The sequence below is a fragment of the Gekko japonicus genome, unplaced genomic scaffold, assembly GCF_001447785.1.
Source record: "Gekko japonicus isolate JY-2015 unplaced genomic scaffold, Gekko_japonicus_V1.1 scaffold369, whole genome shotgun sequence".
In the NCBI taxonomy this organism is placed as follows: Eukaryota; Metazoa; Chordata; class Lepidosauria; order Squamata; family Gekkonidae; genus Gekko; species Gekko japonicus.
In genome coordinates, this window is record NW_015160846.1 from 376,636 (window position 1) to 399,449 (window position 22,814).

Consider the following 22,814-nt stretch of genomic DNA (forward strand, 5'->3'; position numbering starts at 1 on the left):
TGCTTTGGCAGCAGTCGCCACCACAGCACAAGGATCTTCGCTGTGTGACTGAAGGTGAGCTGCAGCAGCCATTTTGTGACTGGCTCCACCCCCTGCAGCAGCCATTTTGTGGCTGCGCCCACCATGCTGTGTCAGAATTCCAGTGGGACCTGCAGGCCCAGAAAGGTTGAGGAGCTCTGGTCTGAGTAATCCCCAGTTGAAGTGCATAGCCGCAAAGAGGGACAACACAGAAAATGGATCTCAAACAGGTACTGAACAGGCCCAGCACTGGGTGTCAACCTCCACTCTCTTTTTTGCCCGTAGACTCTCCAGAAGCCCACTCTGGAGTCAAAGCAACCCCTGGCTGCCTTGTCCAAACGGGTCGCCGGTGCCGTCACGGAACTCATACAGTCAACCGAAGCAATGAAAGGTGAGTTGGGCGGTTCTTCAGCCGTTGTTCTCAAGCAAAACTGAAGCAGCAATGAATCCCCAGAGCTTAAATAGGTATCCCATAAGTGAATAAATATGAATGCATTTCTCCACGGCCTCTCAACACATGTTTTTGAGGTGCAAGCAGTTACAGCAACAACAAAAAACAACCCAGTATTTTTCGGGTTTGGGTATATTGAACCAAAAAATATCAGTATTTCCTGATATCCCTGAATTTCCAGTTCTAGTATGGTATTCATATTCAATAAATGTTCAAGATTGCTGAATTTTTTCAGCTCCATTGTACCCTTTGGGAACCATTATAGTCAATGGTCCCCATAGGGTATAACGGAAAATCAATCTGGGGCTTGGGGGAGCTGTTTTTTGAGATAGAGGCACCAAATCTGTGACATGGCTGCTGGTGCCTCTCCTCAAAAAAACAACAACCAAGTTTCAAAAAGATTGGACCGGGGATACAATTCTATGGGCCCCAGAAGAAGGTGCCCCCATCATCCATTGTTTCCAGTGGAGGGGGTGGAAGTCATTTAAAGGAAACATGGTCCCTTTAAATGCCTTTTGCAAGCCGTGGCTGAATTCCAAAGACATTTAAAGGGCTTGCAGTCCCTTTAAATGCCTTCTCCAAGCCGCAGCTTCACCCAGAAGTTGTGAATAAAATAAATAAATAGAATTTAAAGGGACTGCAATCCCTTTAAATACCCTTTAACACCAGCTATCTGGTGCCCCCAAAATATCCCAAATATTTTCATGATTTTTCGGGCTCAACCTTCTCGGATAGTTGAATAAATACCCCTGCTGATATCCAGCTGAAAAAATATTTTTTCTGCTCAGTTTATACTGAGCGCACACCCCTAGCAGGGAGTCCAATCTCATAGCCTAAAAGTTTTAAAAACTGCAGCAGGGATTTTAAAAAAAAAAGATTCAAACTGGTAGTAGCATAATGTAAGCAGCAGAAAAAGCATAGACCTACAGCTGAAAAGACATCTAAGAAGATGCAGAGGAGATGGAATTGTTTCAGAGGTCAGCTGTGTTGGTCTGCAGTAGAACAGCCAGATTCGAACCCAGTTAGCCCCTTAGTCTCTAAGGTGCTACTGGACTTGAATCTAAGAGATGGAAAAGATCTGCCGGTGGCCTGGGTGAAATAAGGGACTGCTACATTCCAACCAACACGGCTGCTCATCTTGATCTATTTTGTGAAAGTTCTAGGTACTTTGGGGGAAAGAGTCTGCTTAGCCTGATACAACTTAAATTACTGTACTTGATTCAGTCTTGGAAGTAAGATGAAAACCTTGCATTTTTAAGGATGCCTTGGAGGGGGTCAGACAAATTTGTGCAGGGTACTTTTATATGGAACCGCCACGTCCAGAGGCAGTGTATCTCTTCATTTCCATTCCTGGGGGGCAACAAGAGGAATGGGCGTTAAACCCTCCATTCCCTGTTTGTTGGCCTTTGTGGAGGCATTTGGCTGACCATTGTGGGAAACAGGATGCTAGCTTAAATTGAAGAAGAAGAAGAGATTGGATTTATACCCCATGGCCCTTCACTACCCAAAGGTGTCTCAGAGCGGCTTACAAAATCCTTTCCCTTCCCCTCCCCACAACAGACACCCTGTGAGGCAGGTGGGGCTGAGAGAGCTCTTGACAGAAACTGCTCTTTTTCGAGAACAGCTCTGACAGAACTACGGCTTGCCCAAGGTCATCCAGCCAGGTGCAAGTGGAGGACTGGGGGAATCAAACCCGGTTCTCCCAGATCAGAGTCCGCGCACTTAACCACTACACCAAACTGGCACCAAATTGACCTCTCTCAGTCCCCCCAGGAGGGCTTGTTCTGATGGTCTTTTCTAAATCACTTCTGACGCCATATTAGTGCCAGAACTGACCGTCCCCAAAGCAGCTACACAAGCCCTTGCTACGATGCCTTTTACTCTCCCCTGCCAAATCCAGGCACCGAATGGGTCGACCCGGAGGACCCCACGGTCATTGCCGAGACAGAGCTACTGGGGGCTGCGGCCTCCATCGAAGCGGCCGCAAAGAAACTGGAGCAGCTGAAGCCCAGAGCCAAGCCAAAGGTGAGCGAGTGAGCAGCCCTCTTTCCAAGGGGGCCGGTCCTGAGCTGGGAGTGAGCTTCGTCGACAAGCACTGCCTTATAGACCTCCGTGACAGGGTCCATGCCACCTGGTGGTGGTAGGAAGTGCCAATGTAGGGTGACCCCATCGGGTTTTCAAGGCAAGAGATGTTCAGCGGTGGTTTGCCATTGCTTGCCCCTGTGTAGCAACCCTGGACTTCCTCAGTGGTCTCCCATACAAGTACTCACCAGGACCAAGCGCCTTGCTTAGCTTCTGGTTTCTGATGAGAGCGGGGTCGCCTGCGCCACCCAGGTCACTGCAAAAGACCTTCAGAGGTGATTTGCCATTGCCTGCTTCCGCATAACAACCCTGGACTTCCTTGGTGGTCTCCCATCCCAATACAGACCAGGGCCGGCCCTGCTTAGCTTCCGAGGTCTGAGGAGATCAGGCTAACCTGGGCCGTCCAGGTCAAGCCGTCAGGCCATCTGACAGAACACAGAGAGAGATTCGCAGACAGCAGATGTGTGCAAAACACAGTTCCTTTTGTCTTGTTCTGCTTCCGTGACCTTGGCTGGCTGTTTGCTTTTAATCGCAAGTTCAGGTTTATTGCGGTGACAAGAGAGGGGAAGGGAGTGACGATTTCCTGATCTGAGGCAGTTGTGAACGCCGTCAGAACGCAGGGATCGGGGCCAAGGAGGGATGGAGAGTGTGCTTTGTGGGCAGAGTCGCCCACGCTGGCTTCAGCAAGGCAGTTCCAGGTCCTCGGCAGATTTCGGAACCTTCATCAGGTGGTGCCCAAACGCCACACATTTTTTTTGCTTCGTCTCTGGAACGTGCTGCCCAGGAGAGGGTGTGTAAAGGCATTTTCCAGCATCGGAAACAGCACGGAAAACCCACAGCCTGGAATCTTTTCAGTGCTGAGGCTGAAACCTGAAAGAGTAGCACTAGAAATGTAACTGTCAGCATGTGCAGAATTTGTTCCTTTGCCTACTGAATTAACCCCACATGGACCTTGCAGCAGTTAGGATCCCACGAGTGGGGATTTCGGAGAGGGATGACTCAGGAGTGGGGGGTCGCCTGAGGGAAGAATCAGAGGTTATGTGAGCCCCAGCACCTCTTTGTTTTGCAAGTTTAACATTGTGTGTGGGATGCACGTGGACCCGAATAATAGGTCTGAAGGTTCTAACAAGACCTACCTCGCTTTGGTGGGATGTGCATGTTGGCGCAGCGTTTAATGTTGTGACATCAGTGTGCATGGCCTTGTATAGAGTTGTTTAAGTGGGAAAATAGACCGGTTTCTGTCCCCAAGAAGCTTACAATCTGAAAATTAATTAATTGTCCCACGGCAGTGTGTGTAGTATAGCCGGGAGATCCTAAGATTGTCATGCAGCCAGAAGTTCTAGCTTTTTTAGCATTGTGCACCACTAGATGGCTAGCTAGACTTGTTTTGTAAGGCAAGAGACATTTCAGAAGTGGTTTGCCATTGCCTAAGTTTCAGAGGGGAGCCTTATTGGTCTGCAGTAGATCAGCTTGATTTGAGTCCGGTTCATCTTGTTGGTCTTGCAGGTGCCTTTGGACTCGACTCTGGCAACCCTCAGCTAAGACGAAGCAAAACCTTTTGGCTCAGATCTGTTGTTTACAGTGTTTGTGGGAACAATCGTGTAGGCCAAAGGGCTGAGCTGGGAAGGCTGAGAGGGGCTGAGAGGTTCAATTCCCGGCATCTCCAGAATTAGGCAGGAGGTGATGGGAAAGACCTCCGCCTGAGTCCCTGGAGAGCAGCTGCCAGTCTGAGTAGACAAGACTGACCTTGATGGACCGACGGTCTGATTCAGTACAAGGCAGTTTCATGAGTTCGTAGGTGTTCATGCTGCACTGGGGTCTCCATGGCTTTGCACGAAACGGCAAGGTTCAGTATTAGCAGAATTTGGCTTTGAGGAATTGCAGTGCTTCATTGCCCTGATGAAAGTGGTGGCCTCTAGCAGTGGCTGAATAAGATTTGCGGAGGTTACAGCAGGGATCGGCTCTTCTCCGTGCCTGGCAAAAGCAGGAGAAATGAGGCAAAGTAATTTTAAAAAAATGCAAACCAGCTGAATTTGCATGCATGTTGTCATAGAAATGGAAGCGATCTCAGCAAATCATAACAGTTTTGCGCAAGGAACATGCATCACGCTGCCCGTGAATCCCATATTCTGGCGGTGGCTCTCTTGAAACTGAACGTCTAAGCAGTCTGTGGAGGTGCATCGAGGGCCACAACGTTGCCTGTTGCCCTAAGGGAGTTGCCTGCACTTCTGAAAATACGTCCCCGTTCAAAATAAGAATTAGATGTTCAAAATAACATGTTTTTTAAATAGATGGGTTTGCCTCTCGGGACAGAAAGCAGAATAATTTTTGTTCACGATTTCTGCTGGAAAGCCGTTTGTAGCCCTGAGGGGCTTATGAACGAGGGTTGCCTTCCAAAAGCGTTGCTGGAAGCACAGCCTGTCCTCCGGAGTGTTTTCGTCCTAGCCTCCCCGTTGGCTTCCGCATTGAAAGGGGGGGGGGACAGATAAGGTTTATCCCTTTCCACTGTGAGCGTTCGACACTGAGCATCCGTATTCCAAGCCATGTCCTAACCTGGATGCCCTTTTCCTGCAGGGCTCTGTGTGATATGTTTGATATATTAGGTTGTTATTTAGGCCAACTATATATCAAACATTCCTACAGGGTCCCGCTCTGTCTCCGGGGTTGTATTCTTTATTTTTTAAATTCTTCTGTAAAGTATCAGGAGGCAATACGAAGGAGCGCTCCGTAATTTGCAAAGAGGCTTAAAGGGCTTAGAAGACTTCGGCTTTTCAATCCGGTTAAAAGGATGCGCGCACAGTAAAAGACTCCTTCTCGTGACCGTCTCGGGGAGACGAAGGCCTTGGAATCCACGGCCCCAAGCTGTGCTGATCACCACTCACTTTTTAAAAAAATTAGATGAGACATTTGTGATTTAGACGATAAATCCAGGTTTATCGATGGCCTGTGAGCCATAATCGCTCAGTGGGACTTCCGTGTTCGGAGAGTGTATATTTCTGGGGTCAAAGAGTAAGGAGAGACCACCTCTTTCCAAGCCCTGCCGGGGGAACTGGCTTTGGTAACAGGACGCAGGACTAGACAGACGTTTGGCTCGATCCAGCACAGAAAGTCTTAGTTTCAGACCCTGTTGAACTTTGCACAGGGGGCTGTTGGCCTTGCAGATAAGACCACCTCTTTCCAAGCCCTGCCGGGGAAACTGGCTTTGGAAACAGGATGCAGGACTAGACGGACGTTTGGCTCGATCCAGCACAGAAATTCTTAGTTTCAGACACTGTTGAACATTGCACAGGGGGCTGTTGGCCTTGCAGATAAACCTGTCAGGGCGGCAGACCGTCCTGTCCCCACAGTTTTCTGCTTTCGGCATCTGTCTTGTAAACATGAGCATCACTTTTCTCGCACACGAGCTGGTTTGTCTACGACAAGGGCTCACCCTTATGCAAAAACCTGTAGGATGAGGAGAGAGGAATAAAGACAGCCCGACTGACTGTGTCCCTTGCGTGGCAAAGTCTGTTTGGAAACGGCTGAATTAGTCCAGCCCGTGTCCGCAGCTATTCGCCCAGAACAGTGAATACGGAGGGTCTGTAGCCAGGGCCGGCTCACTCACTAGGCAAACTAGGCGATTGCCTAGAGCGGGACAGCCCTTAGGGGCACCAAACTGCACCCAGCCCCGTACTCTGGGAGTTTCTTGATTATTTGTGTTTTTCATTCTTCCTAAAATGCATTTATTTTTGAAAATTGGTGGGCGCATGGGGATCCTCGCCTAGGGTGCAAAATAAGCTGGAGCCGGCCCTGTCTGTAGCTAAAACTGACTGGCTATTTCAGATCAGTTCCTGTCCTCTGCAGCTCTCGCCTCTGGCCATCTTTCACCCCGTTTTCTTCAGTTCCCCTCCTCCCTCTTGCCCATTGCCTCTCCCGACTGAGGTTACCAGGTCCAGGTTGGGCGGCTCCTGGGAATCTGGGGGTGGAGCCGGGGGAGGACAGGTGTCCCGTGGGGTACAGTGCCCCAGAGTCCACCCTCCAAAGCATCCCTTTTCTCCAGGGGAACTGCTCTCTAGTCTGCAGATGAGCTGTCGTTCCGGGGGATCCCCAGGTCCCACCTGGAGGGTGGCACCCCTCCTCCCAACCTTCACTTTCCTTTGCTTCCCTTGGCCTTCTGCATTTTCAAGCTCAGCCTTGTTCCTGCTGCTTTTACCGTTTCCTGGGCCCTCCTGCCTGCTGAACTGCTCTGTGACACCAGAGCAGTCCCAGCCAATGGCCATCGACAGCGGCAAATCCCTCCCTTCCTGTCTGGGCACGTGTACATCGCGGCTGCCTGTTGGCGCCTTAAGTAGCACATTGAGAGAATGCAGATTTCATGCACGGGGGGGGGGGGGGGGGGGGAGGCGACGGGGGAAACCCGGGGGGGGGGGGCATTTCAGTGGGCCCTGGAAGCTGCAGAGGAACAGAGATCGGTCCCCGGTGTTCTTTCCAAGGGAACCAGAATGCCTTGCTGTTCTCTCCTCGTTCAGAAGGACGTACGAGCCCGTCCTGCAGCTCAAATGCTTGGTTGCAAAAGCAAATTGCTGAAATTTCAAGGGTGAATTTTGGAGAGCAGTTGGCGACGGTCTTTTCCTCTGGTTGCAGCAGGCAGACGAGACTCTGGACTTTGAGGAGCAGATCCTAGAAGCAGCGAAATCCATTGCAGCCGCGACCAGCGCCCTGGTCAAGTCAGCGTCCGCTGCTCAGAGGGAGTTGGTGGCTCAGGGAAAGGTCAGTAGACGCGGGTCGACAGGTGGAAAACAAGTCACGCGGGCTCAACATGACTGGCTGACATGAGAGCGAATGGGGTATGGTGGTTAACCCCGTCAGACTAGGTATCTGGAAGGCCCTCGTTCAAATCCCCACACGTGCCCCGGAAGCTTGCTGGGTGTCCTTGGGCCGGTTACACTCTCTCAGCCAAACCTACCTCACAGGGTTGTTGTGAGGCTAAAATTGAAGAAAGGAGAATGATGTGAACCACTTTGGGTCCTCACCGGGGAGAAAATGAAATTTGTAAATGAAATAAATAAAAAAATGAGAACAGCATGTGTTGGTGGAACCAAGTAGATCCTAGGCTAGAGTAAAAAAGGGGGGTGTCTCCTAGGGGGTCAGCGATGTCCCTGTCTCCCATTTGTGGTACAGATCTGTAGCTTCAGCTTTTCCTTTAAAAAAAATATTATTGTTTTATATTTTATACCCAGCAACAAACCCCAAACAAAAAACCCCAAACACAAACATCTGATAACCTCATATTTTGTTACCAGCCACAAAAAAACACAACACATGAAAAATCTGTTCCAAACTGAGAAAATTTAAAAGGAAAGGAAAGGGGGGGGGCAGAGCTTCCAGCCAATCTGGCTATAATTTAACAAAAGCTATTAAATCCATTTCTAAGCGATGATGTCCTCTATACTGTACTTACTCAGTACCTTTGTCAAACTTCCAGATGCCTCTCCATCCGATTAAAGAACGTCTTTAAAAAGAATTCTGTACCGCGCCCTCCTCGGACGAGCTCAGGGCGGTGTACAACAATTAAATTACAATTAGAATAACATTAAAATAGCAATTTTACATAGAATATTATCCTAAAATACCATAAAAGCAGAGGGATCAGATGTTAAATCAAACCCAATGTCTAAGCAGGTGTCCAGTCAGATCCAGGCCACTGATGGATGATTGGCTAAAAGCTGGGGAGGAGGCGGAAGAGCTCCATCTTGCAGGCCCTGCAGAACTGCAATAAATCCCATGGGGCCCTAATCTCATAGGGGAGCTCGTCCCACCAGGAAATCCCATTAAATAAATTAAGAAGTCCTTCCAAAGAATCTTAAAGTCATCTTGCCTCAATTCCTTCCCCTTTGCCCTGCGTCCGACTGTGCCTTTGAAGCACTCTTCAGCAGCCTGTTCTGTTAACGTATGGCCATCTCTGGCTTCTGAGTGCATTGGAGATCATTGAGCAGCATCTCCGTGACTGGGGCCAGTCCTCACAACTCCACGTAACCTGCCTCACAAGTTGGTACAACTAAAACAGTGTTGTCGTTACAGACGCACATCCTGGGTTCCTTGGGAGAAGGGTGGATGTACAGGTGTAATGAACTATAACGGATAACCCTCCTCAGATGTATCTGAACTGTATTTCTAGGTCGGGGCGATCCCTGCCAACGCAGCTGATGACGGGCAGTGGTCTCAAGGACTCATTTCTGCGGTGAGTCGCTCCTTTTGGGTTGTAGCCTGACCACCTTGGGCCCCGAAGGGAAAGGGCCGTGGCTCAGTGGCGGGGCCTCTGCTTGGCATGCAGTAGGTCCCAGGCTCAATCCCCGGCATCTCCAGTTAAAAGGACCAGGCAGCAGGTGATGTGAAAGGCCTCCACCTGAGACCCTGGAGAGCTGTAAAGAGGGGCTGTGGCTCAGTGGCAGAGCATCTGCTTGGCATGCAGGAGGTCCCAGATTCAGTCCCCAGCATCTCCAGTTATAAGGACCAGGCAACAAATGAGGGGAAGGACCTCCGCCTGAGACCCCAGAGAGCTGTAAAGAGGGGCTGTGGCTCAGTGGCAGAGCATCTGCTTGGCATGCAGGAGGTCCCAGATTCAGTCCCCAGCATCTCCAGTTATAAGGACCAGGCAACAAATGAGGGGAAGGACCTCCGCCTGAGACCCCAGAGAGCTGTAAAGAGGGGCTGTGGCTCAGTGGCAGAGCATCTGCTTGGCATGCAGGAGGTCCCAGATTCAGTCCCCAGCATCTCCAGTTATAAGGACCAGGCAACAAATGAGGGGAAGGACCTCCGCCTGAGACCCCAGAGAGCTGTAAAGAGGGGCTGTGGCTCAGTGGCAGAGCATCTGCTTGGCATGCAGGAGGTCCCAGATTCAGTCCCCAGCATCTCCAGTTATAAGGACCAGGCAACAAATGAGGGGAAGGACCTCCGCCTGAGACCCCAGAGAGCTGTAAAGAGGGGCTGTGGCTCAGTGGCAGAGCATCTGCTTGGCATGCAGGAGGTCCCAGATTCAGTCCCCAGCATCTCCAGTTATAAGGACCAGGCAACAAATGAGGGGAAGGACCTCCGCCTGAGACCCCAGAGAGCTGTAAAGAGGGGCTGTGGCTCAGTGGCAGAGCATCTGCTTGGCATGCAGCAAGTCCCAGGTTCAATCCCCGGCATCTCCTGTTAAAAGGACCAGGCAGGAGGGGATGGGAAAGACCTCCACCTGAGACTCTGGAGAGCTATAAAGAGAGGCCTGTGGCTCAGTGGCAGAGCCTCTTCGTGACATGCAGAAGGTCCCAGGTCCAGTCCCCGGCAGCATCTCCAGTTCCAAAGGGCCAGGCGGTAGGTGATGTGGAAGACCTCCGCCTGAGACCCTGGAGAGCCACTTGCCAGTCTGAGTAGACAACGCTGACCTTGATGGACCAGTGGTCTAGACAGGTGCCCATCCTCTGTTGTGACCTTTCTCCCAGGCCCGAATGGTAGCAGCTGCGACAAGCAACCTGTGCGAAGCGGCGAACGCTTCAGTCCAAGGCCACGCCAGCGAGGAAAAACTGATCTCCTCAGCCAAGCAAGTGGCGGCTTCCACTGCTCAGCTGCTGGTGGCTTGTAAAGTGAAGGCTGATCAAGACTCAGAGGCGATGAGGCGGCTCCAGGTAAGAACCTGCAGAGAGGGATCGAGATGGGCAGCCGTGTCAGTCAGTCCGTAGCAGGAGAAAAGAGCCAGAGTCCAATAGCACCTTAAAGACCAACAGAGTTTGTGCCAGAGTGTGAACTTTCAGGAGTCATTGCTCACTTCTTCACTTCCCTTCACTCTCGCTGTATCTGAAGAAGTGAGCGGTGGCTCCTGGAAGCTCCTCCCCTGCCACAAATTTTGTTGTTTTCTAAGGTGCTACTGGACTCTTGCTCTTCTCTGCTGCTACTCACAGAAAGTGATTCAAATGTGGAATTCACTACCAGAGGATATAGTGATGGCCACAGGAATAAACAGCTCTAAGAGGGGATTAGACAGATTCACGGAGGATGTCTGTCAATAGCTACCATGGTGACTGAAGGGAACCTCCACATTCAGAGGCACTAATCCTCTGGATCCCAGAGCCAGGAAGCAACCTCAGGGGAAGGCCTCGGCCTCCTGTGCCCTGTTGCTGGCCCTCCAGAGGAACTGGTTGGCTGCTGTGTGAGACAGAATGCTGGACTAGAGGGACCCTCACTGGTCTGACCCAGCAGGGCTCTTATCATGTTCCTCTCAGGGGAAGGTGTCGGCCTCTCTGCCCTGTTGTTGGCCAAATTTGGGGGGTTAGTAGGCATTTGAGAGTTAAAGATCCCAGAGTGAAAGATCCCCTATTTGTAGCAGAGCTCTTCTTATGTTCTAATGAAGGCCTTAGTCTCTCTGCCCTGTTGTTGGCCCTTGAGAAGAACTGGTTGGCCACTGTGTGAGCCAGGATGCTGGGCTAGATGGACCCTCCCTGGTCTTACCCAACAGGGCTCTTCTGGTGTTCTTCTCAGGGGAAGGCCTCGGCCTCCATGCCCTGTTCTTTGCCCTCCAGAGGAACTGGCTGGCCCCTGTGTGAGGCGGGAGGCTGGACTAGAGGGACCCTCCCTGGCCTGACCCAGCAGGGCTCTTCTGGTGTTCTTCTCAGGGGAAGGCCTCGGCCTCTGTGCCCTGTTGTTGGCCCTCCAGAGGAACTGGCTGGCCCCTGTGTGAGACAGAATGCTGGACTAGATGGACCCTCACTGGTCTGACCCAGCAGGGCTCTCCTTACGTTCTTATGAAGGGAAGGGAGCATTCGCTTGGGGTCGGTTCTCCTACTGAGCCACCAAGTTGGCTGCTTGGGGCGCTACAATGAAGGGGGCGTGGCACAAGTTCAGCTCACTCCCAGCCAATCGGCAGCCCCGAAGGCGGTGGCCACCCCCTCCTGGGTCTGTGCCACTGCTGCATGAACTTGGATTGGAGCTGGCCGGGAATATCTTCTTTGGGACGACAAACCCCCCTTGAACCAGCTCTGTGTTTGCCACTCCGGCTCCTAGGTGGGGTGGGAAGAGGAGGGCAGGGTGGCTGCGGCTACTGGCATCCGTCTCAGGTGGTTCCCACCCCACCCCTTGTAGAGTTGCCCCTCCCTGCACACCTTGTCAACCAGCGGTCTGATGAGATGGGATATCGTGGCACCTTGTTGTGAACCGCGATTGCTCTCTCGCTTGCGCTCCTGGCGATGTTTCGTCTTGCTGCTTCGGTCCCCTCTAGGCGGCGGGCAACGCAGTCAAACGAGCGTCCGACAACCTGGTCAGGGCAGCCCAGAAGGCGGCGTTTGGCAAAGCGGACGACGACGACGTGGTGGTGAAGACCAAGTTTGTGGGCGGCATCGCACAGGTGGGTGCGGATACCTCATGTAATGTACAGGTCCGTGAGTCGTGCAAGTCCATAAACGGTACATAGACAAGGACGAAGACTCCGGATTGTGATCTTCGTTTCGATAGCTCTTCTTCAAGAAGTTCACACTACTTCATAAAGCACTCATCATGTACAGAAGACTTACCGACTATTGGAGAGCTTGTTCTATTGTTGATCGGGTGCCCGGCTTTGAACGATGATAATAGGATTGAGATTTTTCCTGTAATACTGGTTTGAAGGCTTTTATACACTGTGAGGGCTGTGCTAAGGATTCCTCCTACATATACCATCTTAAAGTCTTCTCTAAAGGACTCGCACTCCTCATGGACCTGTACATTATTTGATGTGATTTGGTTTTACAGATACACGTGGTCCTCTGTTGTTCTTGTTACATAAATTTACTTTTTTGCATGACTTTTTGAGCACTTGTGGTCTGCGTTATTTGTACAGTGCTTGCTTGCTTTCTGTATATTGTATACTGTGATAACGCATCTGTGGATACCTGCCTCGTCTGATGCTCTGCTGGGTTGGACCGTAAAGTTTAGTTCGGGCTGCGTTCAGACATTCTGGTAAATCAGGACATGCGCAAACCTGGCTTGTCTCCAGTTTTCCTCCCTCCTTCCTGCCCCTTTCTTGTGCCCGGCCCCGAATTAAAAGCTACCTCTGGTGTAAAGGGAAGTGTAAAGTGCCGTCAAGTCGCGGCCCATTTATGGCCGATGCCTCATGAAGTTTTCCAGGCAAGGGATGTTCAGAGAGGGTTTGCTGTTCCCTGCCGTTGCGTAGTAACCCTGGACTTCCTCTCATCCAACTGCTAACCAGAACTGACCGGTGTTCCCTCCAAGCTGAGTGAGTGTGAGCCAGCTCACAGTTTTTTAGCCTCCGGCTCATGCATTTTTTGTCTTCGCTCAGGAAGGACGGCTCCAGAGCAAACTAATTGATGCAGCAGCCAAATCGCTCACTTACAACTTTAATGCCAGTCGCTCACAAAGTAGAATTTTTGCTCACAGGCCTCCACAGCCTAGAGGGAGCATTAGAACTGACCCTTCCAAAATCTGACAAGATTGGGGTTAGCCTGGGCCGTCGAGGTCAGGACTATCTTTGGTATATAAAAGCAGGTTAGACAGAGTTAGTTTTATTCCTCTACAACTTGAGATTCTAAAGTGGGTCATTCGGTCTTAGAATCCTGGTGTGTTAAGGGAGAGAGAGGAATTATTCCGGTCAGACCGGCATTTCACACAACACAGACGACTGGAACTATTTTCCATGGGAGAAGCGAGGTACTTTCCCTGGTGCATTCAAGACGCAGAGAAGTCTTGAGGAGGGGCCAGTGGGCTCAGTGGCAGAGCCATGTGCTCGGCATGCACTTAGAGGGAACATTGATCCCCGGCATCTACAGTTTAAAAAATCAGGTCATAGGCAACAGGAAAGTCCTCAGACGGAGACCCCAGAGAACGGCTTCCAGTCAGAGTAGGCAATCCTGACCTTGATGGATCAGTGGTCTGATTCAGTAAGAGGCAGCTTCATGCGTTCATGTAGAGGGGAGGGCTGTGGCTCAGTGGCAGAACATCTGCTTGTCCAGTTTCGTGTAGAAGAAGAGAAGAGATTGGATTTATACCCCACCCTTCAGAGCGGCTTACAAACTCCTTCCCCTCCCCACAACAGGCACCCCTGTGAGGCAGGTGCGGCTGAGAGAGCTCTGACAGAAACTGCTCTTTTTCAAGAACAGCTGTGCCAGGACTATGGCTTGCCCAAGGTCATCCAGCAGGTGCAAGTGGAGGAGTGGGGGAATCAAACCCGGTTCTCCCAGATTAGAGTCCGCGCACTTAACCACTACACCAAACCGGCTGTACACCAAACTGGTTAAGAGCGTGGACTCTAATCTGGGAGAACCGGGTTTGATTCCTCACACCTCCACATGCAGCTGCTGGTGTGACCTTGGGTCAGTCACAAGTTCTCTCAGAGCTGTTCTCTCAAGGGCAGTCCTCAAAAGAGCTCTCTCAGCCCCGCCTACCTCACAGTGTGTCTGTTGAGGGGAGGTGAAAGGAAAGGAGATCGTGAGCCGCTTTGCGACTCCGAGTGAAGGGCGGGGTAGAAATTCAGTCTCCCCCAGGCAGTTTCAGGTGTTTATGAATTCAGAGTTTGCTTCACCTGGGCTGAGCTAAAACCCTGGATCGTATTCTGAAAATCCTGGGCAACTGATGCCACGAACATGCAAAGCGATCGTGATCAATGTTCCCTCTAAGCTGAGTTAGTGGGAGCCAGCTCACAGTTTTTTAGCCTCCAGCTCACCCATTTTTGTCTTCGCTCAGGAAGGAGGGCTCCGGAGCAAACTAATTTATACAGTAGCCAAATGGCCTGCTCACTACTTTTAATGCCTATAGCTCACAAAGTAGAATTTTTGCTCACAAGACTCCACAGTAGAGGGAGCATTGATCGTGATATGTCTTGATTCATTGTCTTTTTATCCATTCATACGGTAGCGTCAGTTGTTGTTCACATGCTGCTGGCTTTTCCAGATTATCGCGGCTCAGGAGGAGATGCTCAAGAAGGAACGGGAGCTGGAAGAGGCCCGGAAGAAGCTGGCCCAGATCCGTCAGCAGCAGTACAAATTCCTCCCGACCGAATTGCGGGAAGACGAGGGCTAAGCGCCGAGGAGGCTTCCTTGAAGGAAACGAGCCGATGGGGGGGGGGTGCTGTAGAGAAACTTTGCCGAGCACTTGCCCAACTGGGTTGGGAGGGCGAGGAAGGCACGGCGCGCGGGCTGTTCTGGACTCCTCCACTGAGGCGCGTTGGTCCGCCGCCGGGCAGTACGGCGTTGTGGTCACCCCGTCCCCCTTCCTCTCTTCGACGCGTCTCAGGAGAGAGCGAGAGCGCCTCGCGTTTCTATAAAAGGGGTTATAAAGTCAGTATTATATCATAACCTGAAGTTTTGACCTATTTATTACTCTGTTTGACCTGTGTTTAAGGACTTTGGTATCATATAATACGTAGGAACCCAGTGTTAAGAAGTCTTTTGTCTCCAGTAAGCTACCCAAACGGCACGAGGGCCAGGGAGGTCACCTCTTCTCTCTTTCCTTCCGAGAGGAAGGCTGGAGGCAGCTGTCGTGTCTCTGCAAGAACCAGACGTCTGAATGTGTGTGCGCTGACCGAGAGCATTTTCCCTTCTCGGTACCTGTTTGCACTAGGAGTATTCATTTCAGCCCATTGTCCGTGGTTGTTATTACCCTGCTTTTGTACAGTGGTTTTTTTTTTGGGGGGGGGGAGTTTGGGTTTCTGGCCCGTGAAGGATTTGGGGAGCCTTCCTCCTCTCCCCCCCCCGCCCCGGAGAACAAATAACCCAGGGAAGAGGAAATGGTGCGTGTGTGGTTTTAAAACTCCAGGTCCATGAAGGAAAAATGCCTTTTTGTTGTTTATATACCTCTCACTTAGGTGATCCAAAAAGCAAATTCTCAGCATTAAACTGCATTTACTTCCCCCCTCGTTTATGTGAAGACTGGTTTGTACGGTGGGATTGGTACAGATCCACACGAGATACTTGGCTGCCCCTTAAAGCTGCATCGTGGGATTCCAGAGGTACGCCCACAGATACTGAATCACATGTGCAGCGACACCGCTCAAGCCAAAATTGCCCAGAGCAGCTGCCTGAGTTGTCTTGGACAGTTAAGCCGACCCTGGATTTGTGCTGTGTCTCAGTCGAAAGAGGAGGGGGAACCAAGAGGACGTGGAAACATTTATCTCCGTTTATTCTTCCTCTGGCCTCTTTTCTCCCTCTCTTTACACATCTGTAGGCCACGGAGGAGAAGTCAGAAACTTCTTTTTTGAACTGTGAAAGAAAATATTTGGGAATTGAACCTTGCGTACTAAATAGCGCTTTCCGGTACACAGTCATTACATTTGTATCAAAAGAGCAGCTCCCAGAAAATAAAAATCTGTTGTTCCAAAGGTACTGTAATATTTTTTCCTCTGATAAGGCATAAGCCCTCAGGCCAAGGGTATTGTTTCTTTAAAAAGACAAAGGCAGACTCTGTTACTTATTTTGCAGGACTGTGGAAACGGTTGCGCTATCGCTCGACTCTCCAAATCTTCATAATTCTACAGCGTATTCAGAAAGTGGCAAGAAGCCCTGGAATAAATTTCTCCATTCTGCTGGCAGGAAGTTGCTTCTGTTTCCCAGGCCCCTCTGAAGGCCAGGAAGTCAATTTTAAATCGTGTCCATGTGTGGCCCAGCTCTGTGATCTCGGTTACAGCAGCGCGAGTCCGTACCGTTGACAAAATCTCACAATGCGTCCGTTGACATACAGAGGCTCTGGCTGAGGCCAGCCTGTCCGTAGCGAGAACCCGCTGCTATGAATTTGGCGAGGTGCTAAAACTCGTTACTCGAGCCTCTTTGACGGCAGCCCAGTTCGCGCAAGATGCCAACAAGGTAGCGAAGCCGCCTGTTTCGGTCTGCAGCCGAGGGATTGTCTTCCCCGTAAACAATGTTCCCTTCATGTAAGAGGACTGGCAAGCCAGAAAGAAAGCTCCCCTTCGAACATTGTCATCCTTCCAAATGAGCCCTTGATCGGGCAGGGGGTATTTTTTAGTTAATGCTGCGATTTCCCTCACCGGCAGCCAGAACGATACAGGGTTTGTGTCGCGGTTCCCGTCTTCTGGAGGAAGTTGATGGGTACAAAGCACAAAAAATCCGCTGGCTAAAGATAAACAAAAAGATATATAAAAATAATATTTAATGCCAAGTTCAGTAACTCAGAAATATAACTATATAAAGCCAAGGTGTTCTTGCAAGAAAGAACAAATATACAGAAAGATAGCAAAATAAAGTCCCAAATATTTCAGTGTGTCTCACTCCAGTTGTATTGTAATATCACAGTCCAGCTTGACATGCATTCATCACGGCGTGGACTCATATAGCTCCTGGATAATCCAAACATTCTTTAATTCCATAAACCATAGAGACGCGTAGTCCGGATGCAAGGTGCCGCGTTTCAAATAATTCTTTTTCAAGACCGATAGGCTACGGTGGGACCCAATCTCAGTAGAAGCACATACAAAAGCCAGTATATTCAGTCATCTTTGGCCAGCGTTTTTTGTGTGCTTTGTACCAATTCATGTACGCTGGTTCCCCTTCGTTTTTGGTTTTCTTCAGGAAGTTAATGGGGCCACGAAAAGGAGAGAAGGCCCTCGGCCCTTTGTCAGATCTGTTGCCTCGTCCATTCCAAGTGGAATTATAAATTGTAACCAGGGCTGTAAAGGTGTGTGTGGGGGGGTCTCCTTTCCCGGCTCAATATTGCTGTTTACGCATCCTTGCATGGAAAGGGCATGATAGCCATCCGCCCATCATGTATTTTACCCTTTCTGTTTGCAAATAAATGTCGGTGTACCCGCACTGTTTTATATGTCTCTGTCTCTTCCCTGATGCCAAAGCAGTTCAGAGACAGTCAGATTGGAAACTCGTTGACAAATACAGAAAAAGCAGTTGGCAAGCCCGTTTTTGGTACTGGGCCTATTCAGTCTCCTTTCGATAGGCTCCAAAGGGCTGTGTTTCCACTGTGCTCAAGCAGTCAAAACGTGGTGCGGAGGTAACCCAAAGTTAGCCACTGCAAGGGCTGAACAGGGCGACCTTCGTACACATTTGGAAATTGTTCAGACTTGTTTGATTCCTCCTACTTTGCACAGTGCATTTAGATTAGTTTGGGGCGTAATGTAGTTGGCTTTTTTGCTTGTTATGGAGAGAACCAGTGTTCCCTCTAAGCTGAGTTAGTGTGAGCTAGCTCACAATTTTGTAGCCTCCAGCTCACACACTTTTGCCTTGGCTCAGGAAGGAGGGCTCCAGAGCTAACTGATTTATGTAGTAGCCAAATCACTGGCTCACAACTTTAAAGCCAGTAATTCACAAAGCAGAATTTTTGCTCATAAGACTCCACAGCTTGGAGGGAACATTGGAGAGAACTGGGTTTGATTCCTCACCCCCCAAAAATACCTATTGGAAGGTTTATCCCAGCCACCCTCTGACTTCTGAACTCCTGTTTTCAAGCATATCTTTGCCACACCTAAGGGCTAGAACATTTTTTAAAAATTAAAGTGATTCTCAGGAAGCTAAACACCACAGTCAGTTTCATCTTCTGCAGCTTTCCAGCCCTCCCACATGGGCCCTGGTGCGTTCTTCCCCTCCCACTTGGTCGCCACTATGGAAGTAAAGAATCCCACCCTGTGTTTTAAGGGGCAGAACTGGTGCGTAACTGTGGGTGAGTTATGCTGCTCTTGCGAATGAGGTGGTCCCGCAAGCCCTGAGAACAAAACTTACTTGAGTAGTCAAGATTTTTTTTTTTTACACGATAGAGCCTTTATATGGTTTTTCCGCATTCTCCTTTTCCTGGCTTCTAAGTTCCTGCTTCTTTTCCTTCTGTTCTGTACATGTTTTGCTCCGTCTAGTGGTCAATGTGATATTACGTTGGTGTATGTCTGGTGTACCTCCCTGCAGATTTAAACAGGAGGTTTTTATGCTGGACATACACCAGTGTAATATCGCACTGACCACTGGAGGGAGCAAAACACATGCAAAATAGGGGGGAAAGATTTCTTTGTTGAAAATGTATTTTAAACCAGCTTATTTGGACACGTATCTCCCCAATGTGGCAAAACGGAGAACAGCAAATGTGTTGTTGTTTTTTCCTCTCAACCTCAGCCCAGGGGGGCATGTTTTAGAAAAATGAGCCAAGCCAGCCCAGGGCATTTTGGGGCCGGAAGGAGAACATTTACATGGCCCCTCCAGGTGTTACACTGCCCTTGTGCAGCCCTAATTCATTTCAATGGGGTTTACACAGGAGAACTGCGCTCCAAAATGTTTCGTTCCAGCTCAAAAGGGAATAAGGTGATCGTGACGGTTTCTCTGGAGCTGTGGAGCTTGTAAGAGAGGGCGAAAGGGAAAACTGGGAACTGGCGACACAAAAGCCATCCCGAGCACCCCAAGAAACGGCTCTCCCCTTAGGGCTTTGAGGCTCCGAAGACGATATCACTGCCTCTTGATGGAGCAAATATGTTTGCCTTTTAGTTTCTCACTTGCCAGCCCTTGCATGGAGGATGGTGTCTATTCCCAGACCACCTCTTTTGGTCCATTTTGCAGACTTATTGACATCTCCGTTACGAACAGTCAGGACTGCTTGCTGGCGTGGTCCCTTTCTTTCCTTCAGTGAAACCACTATGGACTTTGTCGAATTCTATGCGTCGGTCTCTTTAACTTTGCAGCTGAAAGAATTCCTGAACAAGACAGGCTCTTTTCGTACAACAGCGTTCTGTCTGGCATAGCGCCGGGGCTTGCTTGTGCGAGTTTTGCTGTCGTGTAAAGACTGAGCGTCTTAAAGAAAAGCATGAGAGGGGGAGCCTATTCGGATCTTGATGTTACACTGTATGTATGCTATTTATCTGGCCCACGAAACTGTTTTGTATTTACCATAAATAAAACTTTTGAAAGAACGGTTCTCTCGTCTGCGTGTTTCTGTCTTCGTTGATCATTTGAGAGGGGGGCTGCTTCAGAAAGGCTATACCTCACGCCCAGATGATAGTGGCTAGCATTTCTATTGTGCTTTCAAGTGTGAAAAGGCACATGCAACTGCTGTATCTTATTGCAGTCCTTACCAGTAGCCCTGCATGGTAGGCCAGTACTGAGCCAGAGAGAATGGTCTGCATCGAGCGATTGAGTGAGTTTGTGGTGGAGTCACAGATCAAAGTGGGAACTTGCTTGTCCAAAGCTTAATTCTCTCTTTGCCATTAAGCCAGGAAAGATTTGTAGAAAATAGTTTGGCTTCACTGCCTGTTGCGAAGGTTTGTCGGAGAGCTTTTGGAATTAAGTGGACACCAAAGTAGGGTGAAAGGCGATGAATAATTGCCATGATTTTTCTGTGACGGTTGGCTTCATTGGGGTTTCATTTGCTTAATTTGAGAGCGCCAGTTTGGTGTGGTGGTTAAGAGCGCGGACTCTAATCTGGGAGAACTGGGTTTGATTTCCCCACTCCTCCACATGCAGCCGCTGGTGTGACCTTGGGCCAGTTACAAGTTCTCTCAGAGCTGTTCTCTCAAGGGCAGTTCTCGAAAGAGCTCTCTCAGCCCCACCTGCCTCACAGGGTGTTTGTTGTGGGGAGGGAAAGGGATCGTAAACCACTCTGAGACTTCTGGTAGTGAAGGTATAAATCCAATCTCCTCCTCCTCCTCCTCTTCTTCTCTTCTTTTTTAATACACAGCTTTTGCATTTGGCCATCTTCTAAATGAAGCAGAAAAAGGCTGGTTAGATAAAGTTTGGCCATCTTCTAAATGAAGCAGAAAAGGGCTGGTTAGATAAAGTTGCCAGTTTTGGGTTGGGAAATGCCTGCAGATTTGGAGAGTGGTGCCATCGAGTTCATCCTCCAAAGCAGCCATTTTCTCCAGGGGAACTGACCGCGGTTGTCTAGCAGGAGAGGTTGACAGCCCTGTGGTTAGAGTACCTTAGGTCTCGGGCCTGCTGGGAAAGGCCTCTCCCTCCCTCAGACCTTTGAGAGGCGCTGACAGTTAAAGGAAGCCACACCAGGGTCATTGGGTCAAGTTTCTGTCTCCGCGTAGGGCAGCCACCTGTGTTCATGCTGTCTTTTCTGTTTTAGCCTGGAAGAGGGGAGGTCTCCCCCAAAAAGAAGGCTCTCTAGGTGAATCTGTAAAGTTTCAAACGTGATCTAATCCTAAATCAACAGAGGGGCTTTCTAGGGTATTGCAAAATGCAGTCGCAGGAAATTGCCTGAAATGATACGGTTGGGATTCTCCTCTGGCCCAAGGAAGCCCGAGCCAACTCTAGTGGTATTGCAAGCTATTCATTAACTGAGGCCGTTGAAGTTACTGGCCAGTTCGGTTTCCCTGCCAGAACTTGGCAGCGGAGTGAGCATCTCCATGAACTGGAGCGGCTGCACAGAACGGGGCTGAGTGCTGCTCCCCCCCCCCCCAGATAGGAGCCTCGTCTAGCTTTAGAAGCATCCGGCTGCAAGAGACGGGCTTCCAGAATGCTCTTTGCAAAGGCACAGGGGCTGAAATAACGTCGTGTCTCCACACCTGCATTTTTTTGTCCAAAGAGGGCCGTTTTACAGACCCAGTTTGGTGCAGTGGTTAGGAGCGCGGACTCTGATCTGGGAGAACCGGGTTTGATCCCCCCACTCCTCCGCATGCAGCTGCTGGTGTGACCTTGGGTCAGTCACAAGTTCTCTCAGAGCAGTTCTCGAAAGAGCTCTCTCGGCCCCACAATGAGCTCTCTCGGCCCCACAAGAGGGGGCTGTTGTGGGGAGAGGAGGGGAAAGGAGATTGTGAGCCGCTCTGAGACTCCTTTGGGTAGTGAAGGGCGGGGCAGAAATCCAATCTCTTCTTCACGCAACTACCTGTTAGTTGGTGGTACTCTTCTGCGAAGAAATGCAGCAATACAGATGGAGACTGGCTTGCCTTGCCAGGAACACCCCGGCCACCGGTGGGGGATTGGGGGCAGGGTTGCCAGATCCAGGTTGGGAAACTCCTGGAGGTTTGGGGGTGGAGGACGGGGACCTCACTGGGGTGCCAGTCCAGAGACAGTTCACCCTCCTAATCATCTATTTTCTCCCAGGGAACTGGTCTCTGTCGGCAGGAGATGAGCGGTCAACCCGGGGGATCCCCAGGTCCCTCCTGGAGGCTGGCATCCATGGGTCTCACAACAAACTCAAGTGAGACAGGAAGAAAGGTAGAGAAGGAAGGTAGCAAAGTCCCCTCCTGCCTTTGGCACCTTCTCCCTCTTCCTTTCAAAGGGTCGACTACCGGGTGGTCCACACTCAAATAGTCCATTTTCACAGAAAGGCTTAAAGAAAGGTGCCTTCTGGCTACACGGCCTGATCCCTTTCCTGGCTAGCATTCTGGAAGTGCTCAGTTTCCATCTGCACATTCTGGTGGAAACCCTCATTTGTGCGTTCTTGTTTCACTGCTAGGTTTCCCCCCTGAATTGTACATTTCTAAAGGCAAAAGGGCAGGTGTGTGACGAGAAGCAATTTACTTAATTTGGCAAAAGGGCAGATTTTTTTTTACAGTGGTTTACATTCCTCCCCCCCCCCTGTACACCATGTGCGGATTAAAGGTGATCCAGTTTGTTTGCATTTTAAGAGCAAACTGAATGCAAGGAAGGGCGAATTCCACGCATGCGTTGCTCGGAACCTGAACAGGCCAAACAAAAAGAATCCCTTGCCCGCTGGTCCCTCGGAGGCTGCTGGAATTCAGAAAATGTTTGATATTTTCGTTTGTTCATTGACGGGGGGAATATTTTTAGAGATGGACGTGCTCAGTGGCCGGGCCATAGACTGAGGCTGCAGGTAGAGTCGGGACTTTTGTTTCCATCGCTGTCTTTGGATGGCTGGGGGGTCACGCCTGCAGAACCCAAGAATATCTTCTGCCTTGTTATAGGCAGGCGCGACGTGGGGCCGGGAAAACGAACGGGGAAAATGGCCTAAGTTAGGGTCCCCAACATTTTTTTCCCTTTTCAAATATACTTTATTGAGATACGCTGAACACAATTACAAAACATCAAGTAAGAGCTGTAAAAGTCCATAAGCGTAGCTTCAATTTACAGTATTCATATTGTATAAAAGACGTTTAATACATTAGGAAGGGAATAACTTCAGCATAAACCAAAGCACAAACTAATGTAACACCGTTGGTTGCATCTAGACGGTACGTCCGATAAGACGGATGACCTAACAACTTCTGACCAGGGGCCATTTCACAGAAAAAGAGGTGCAGGAGCTCATTAGCATAACTTATTTGCATATGCCACACCCCCTGAGATCACCGAAAGTGTGTCAGAAGGCAACACCCACCGCTCAGGCTCCACTGGACTGTTTTGGATTGCTAGCTATTGGG

The 22,814-nt window shown here is 50.0% G+C and overlaps 1 protein-coding gene across 1 annotated transcript in view; it reads left to right on the forward strand.

Annotated features, from left to right (window-relative positions):
* TLN2 (talin 2) overlaps positions 1–16,575 on the forward strand; it is a 156,066-nt gene extending 139,491 nt beyond the window's left edge. Inside the window, exons 51-57 of the mRNA XM_015420227.1 lie at positions 304–409; positions 2,370–2,494; positions 7,175–7,300; positions 8,709–8,771; positions 10,012–10,194; positions 11,781–11,906; positions 14,444–16,575. Of these exons, the coding sequence (XP_015275713.1) occupies positions 304–409; positions 2,370–2,494; positions 7,175–7,300; positions 8,709–8,771; positions 10,012–10,194; positions 11,781–11,906; positions 14,444–14,572 (858 nt within the window). The 3' untranslated portion in view covers positions 14,573–16,575. The remainder of the gene's footprint in view (positions 1–303; positions 410–2,369; positions 2,495–7,174; positions 7,301–8,708; positions 8,772–10,011; positions 10,195–11,780; positions 11,907–14,443) is intronic.
* The last annotated feature ends 6,239 nt before the right edge of the window (positions 16,576–22,814 follow it).